Genomic DNA, 4659 nt, shown 5'->3' on the forward strand with positions numbered 1-4659 from the left:
GTACTTAAGAATGTTTTTAACAAGTGTCTAGTGACTCTCTCCTGGATCAGCTTGGTACCTGCTCGCAACACTTAGAGCATATGAGACATCTGAGTGAGTACATATCATGGCGTACATGATGGAACCAACTACCGAGGCATATGGAACCTTACTCATGCGCTTCCGCTCATCAGCTGTCAAAGGACACTATTTATCGCTAAAGCGCATACCATGTGACATAGGCAAGAACCCTTTCTTGGACTGTTCCATGTTGAATCGTTTCAACACCTTGTCAATGTACGTATTTTGGCTTAATCCTATAAGCCTCTTTGATCTATCTCTATAGATCTTGATGCCCAAAATATATGCTGCTTCTCCTAAATCCTTCATAGAAAAACTATTATTCAGTGAAGTCTTTACATATTGCAACATAGGAATGTCATTCCCAATCAATAATATGTCATCCACATACAAGATCAGAAATACAACATCGCTCCCACTTTCCTTCTTGTAAACACAAGATTCTTCTTCATTCTGATGGAAGCCAAACCCTTTGACCACTTTATGAAAATGAATGTTCCAACTCCGAGATGCTTGCTTTAACCCATAAATGGATTTCTGAAGCTTGCAAATTTTTCCAGCATTGTTTGGATCAACAAAACCTTTGGGCTGTATCATATACACGTCCTCATCCAAATTTCAATTTAGAAAGGCTATTTTAACATCCATCTGCCATAAGGCTATTTTAACATCCATCTGCCATATATCATAATTGAAATAAGCAGCTATTGCTAGAATGATCCGGATAGATTTAAGCATCGCTACCGGCAAGAAAGTCTCGTCGTAGTCAATTCCTTGAACTTGTCGAAAACCCTTTGCAACAAGTCGAGCTTTATAGATGTGAACGTTTCCATCCATATCCTTTTTCTTTTTATAGATCCATTTGCACTCTATGGGTCAAACCCCATTAGGCGGGTCAACCAAGTTCCAAACTTGATTGTTTCCCATGGAATCTATCTCGGATCTCATGGCACTTTGCCATTTCTCAGAATCTGGGTCCATCATTGCTTCCGCATAAGTCGTAGGTTCTTCATCATCTAACAGTAACAAATCCCCATGCAACTCATGGATTCCTGCTGACCTTCGTGGTTGTGGCGGTGTTTCTATTGCCACAGGTATCTCAACTTGTTCTGCTACATTAGCATCACTCGTAGAGTCCTTCTCAACTGGCTCATCTTGAACTTCTTCAAGATACACCTTCTGTCCACTTTTCTCTCTTTTGAGAAACTCTTTCTCTAAGAAAACACTATTCCGAGCAACAAACACTTTGCCCTCTGATCGATTGTAGAAGTAATACCCTAAAGTTTCCTTCGAATATCCCACGAAAAAGCATTTGTCTAATTTGGGTGTTAGTTTATCTATCATAAGTCGTTTGACATAAACTTCACAACCCCAAATTTTTAGAAAAGACAAACTGGGACTCTTACCAATCCACATCTCATGTGGTGTCTTAACTACTGACTTAGATGGTACCCTATTCAATGTGAAAGCGGCTGTTTCTAGAGCGTATCCCCAAAATGATAATGGTAGGTCTGACTGGCTCATCATAGACCGAACCATGTCCAACAAAGTCCGATTACATCACTCAGACACGCCATTTCTTTGAGGTGTTCCAGGTGGCGTAAGCTGTGGAACAATTCCACAACTCTTTAGATGATTGCTAAACTCGTGGTTCAAATATTCGCCTCCATGATCAGATCGCAAAGCCTTAATTTTCTTGCCACGTTGATTCTCTACTTCACTCTGAAACTCCTTGAACTTTTCAAATGTCTCAGACTTATATTTCATTAAGTAGACATAGCCATATCTACTAAAGTCATTAGTGAAGGTTATGAAGTATTGGAATCCGCCTGTTGCTGTCATACTCATTGGTTCGCACACATCAGTATGTATGAGTTCCAGCAAGTTTGCCGCCCTCTCAAGAAACCCTATGAAAGGCATCTTGGTCATCTTGCCTAGCAGGCAAGCCTCACATGTCTTGTATGATTCAAAATCAAACAAAGTTAAAAGCCCATCAGAATGGAGCCTCTTCATGCGATTCTCACTTATATGACCTAAACGACAATGCCACATATAGGTAGGACTTAACTCATTAAGCTGAGGCCTTTTAGCACTTATATTACAGATAGGAGCATTTTCAAGATTTAAAATAAATAACCCATTCACAATGGATGCAGAAGCCACAAACATGTCATTTTTAGAGATCACACAACCATTGTCTTTACTCGCAAATGAATAACCATCCTTCATCAAACATGAAGGTGACACAATGTTTCAACTTAAACTAGGAACAAAATAACAATTATTCAACTCCATAATAAATCCTGACGGGAGGTGGAGTTGCATCATCCCGACGTTCAACGCAGCAACTCTTGCATTATTGCCCACACGGAAATCAACTTCTCCCTTTTCCACGCTTCTACTTCTTATCATTCCCTGCATCGTATTGCAAATATGAGCAACCGATCCGGTATCAAATACCCAAGAATTAATATAAGAATTAGCAAGGAAAATGTCTGTAACATAAACAACAAGTGTACAAGCTGCGGGAGTACCTTTACTGCCACGATCCTTTATGGATTCTAGGTACAACTTGAAGTTCCTCTTCCAGTGACCTTTCCCATGACAATGAAAGCACTCAGCATCAGCAGGTGGTCCAGCCTTGGGCGCAGGTGGGTTTGGCTTAGAGATCTCATCTTTAGCCTTGCCCTTTTTCTTCTTCCAAGAATTGCCCTTCTTCTTAAACTTAGGCTTGTTTTGGACCGCCATCACATGGCTACTGCCAGCACCTTTCTTGATATCAGCCTCTGCTGTTTTAAGCATGTCACATAATTCATTCAAGCCCTTCTCTACCCCATGCATATGGTAGTTCATAGTGAAATTTCCATAGCTGGGCGGAAGAGACACGAGAATAAAATCAGTAGCTAATTCAGGGCCAATTGGGAAGCCCGGCTTCTCCAACCTCTAAGTGTAACCAACCATTTTGATCACATGTGGCCCAACTACTATGCCCTCTGCTAGCTTGGTTTCAGCAAAAGCCTTTGATACATTGAACCTTTCAGTCCTGGCTTGAGTCTGGAACATATCATTGAGCGCCATGATCATATCGTGCACTGCATGGTTATTGTCAAACTACAACTGTAGATCTAGTTCCATACAAGCAAGCATAAGGCAACTCACTTCAAGATCAGCATCACATGCTTTCTTGTAAGCATTTTTCTCTGTAGCTGGTGCATTATCAATAGGCTTATCTGGTAATGGGGTGTCTAGAATTTCTTCCTTTTTCTCAGCCCTGAGAACAATTCTCAGGTTGTGGATCCAATCCACATAGTTTGTTCCATTCAACTTATCTTTCTCAAGAATTGAACACAAAGTAAATGGTTGATTGCTATGTGCCATTTATCTACAACAAAAGTAATACAAAATACTAAGACAATGTATCCAAGATAGAGTAAACAATATTAAACCTTTAATAGAATATACTCCCACTAAAATCAATATCCCTCTTTTGAAATTTAGTGATTCAGGACCCACAACTAACAAGTCTACTAGTGAGCTTTAGCATCACCGCTAGAAGACATGGTAGATTGGTAAGCAACTCTTTGCTAATCATATCACATATGACTCTTGTTGTTGGGTAGCATCTCTATGCTTTGGTGCCCAACTACTCATGCTCCAAGGTCCCTAACCGTTAGGATGACCTTGTCCAAGTAACCAACCCTTCTGCTATAAGTATCTAATACGAACCTGTCTAGTCAAGGAAAATCAATGGCACCCTAATTTCATAGACCCACCACCGATTGTACAAGACACATGATAGTGCAAGGTTTGGGGAAGCATTTTAACTTAAACATTGCCAAGGGATTGTTCTACTTCACCATCGCATATAGACAAAAACATTATCGCACGTGAAAGTAGAATATAGTAAGAACGACATTAACACAGATATGACATGGTATAGCCCAATGTTTCTTTGGGGATCTCCATCTCCATCAAATTATTCCTCATGATGATCTCCATCTCCATGATCCATGTATGCCATCCTTCAGTGATGAGTCCACCAAGACTAGCTATCACTAACGTAAGGCAGTGAAGAAGATTACATAGTCGCGGATAGGATCATCACAGTTTGGAACGCAGGCCATTACATTAATTTGACAATATCTTAGTGGCTCCAGCCATATTGTCATACTCACGACATGCAAGCCATGAATTAATTACATACATGCATCACATACACATAAGGGCTATACCAGTCACAAATTCCTACAAAACTGAGTTAACCGATTCCGACGTCTAATCTTAAAACGCCGAAAACACCATCTTCCCGGCCATTTTTCACAAATCTAATTTCAGCGAAACCAGCAAAGCAGGTGAGAATCGGATGTAAAAATTTTTTTCTCTACAATTTTCATATAGAATTCGTCTCAATCCGAGGTCGTATGCAAAAGTTATGGTTGTTTTACCGAACAGCACTTTTTCTCGCACCCCGGCGCCCGGCAGTAGATCCAATCTATCACCGTTGCGCATCACAAGCGCTCAGCACTTGACCTAGGTTTGATTTGATCAATCTGATTGATCTCCATCTTGCCATGACTGGATTTACATGTATCACTTAAC

The 4659-nt window shown here is 40.4% G+C and overlaps 1 protein-coding gene across 1 annotated transcript; it reads right to left on the reverse strand.

Moving 5' to 3' along the window:
* Positions 1-3003: 3003 nt before the first annotated feature.
* Positions 3004-3438, reverse strand: LOC136507658 (uncharacterized). The gene is made up of 2 exons (XM_066502317.1): positions 3220-3438; positions 3004-3114 (listed from the first exon to the last, which is right to left on the reverse strand). The coding sequence occupies exons 1-2, from the start codon at positions 3436-3438 to the stop codon at positions 3004-3006; spliced, it is 330 nt and encodes a 109-aa protein (XP_066358414.1).
* Between the last annotated feature and the right edge of the window lie 1221 nt (positions 3439-4659).

This window comes from Miscanthus floridulus, chromosome 15, assembly GCF_019320115.1.
Source record: "Miscanthus floridulus cultivar M001 chromosome 15, ASM1932011v1, whole genome shotgun sequence".
Classification (NCBI taxonomy): domain Eukaryota; kingdom Viridiplantae; phylum Streptophyta; class Magnoliopsida; order Poales; family Poaceae; genus Miscanthus; species Miscanthus floridulus.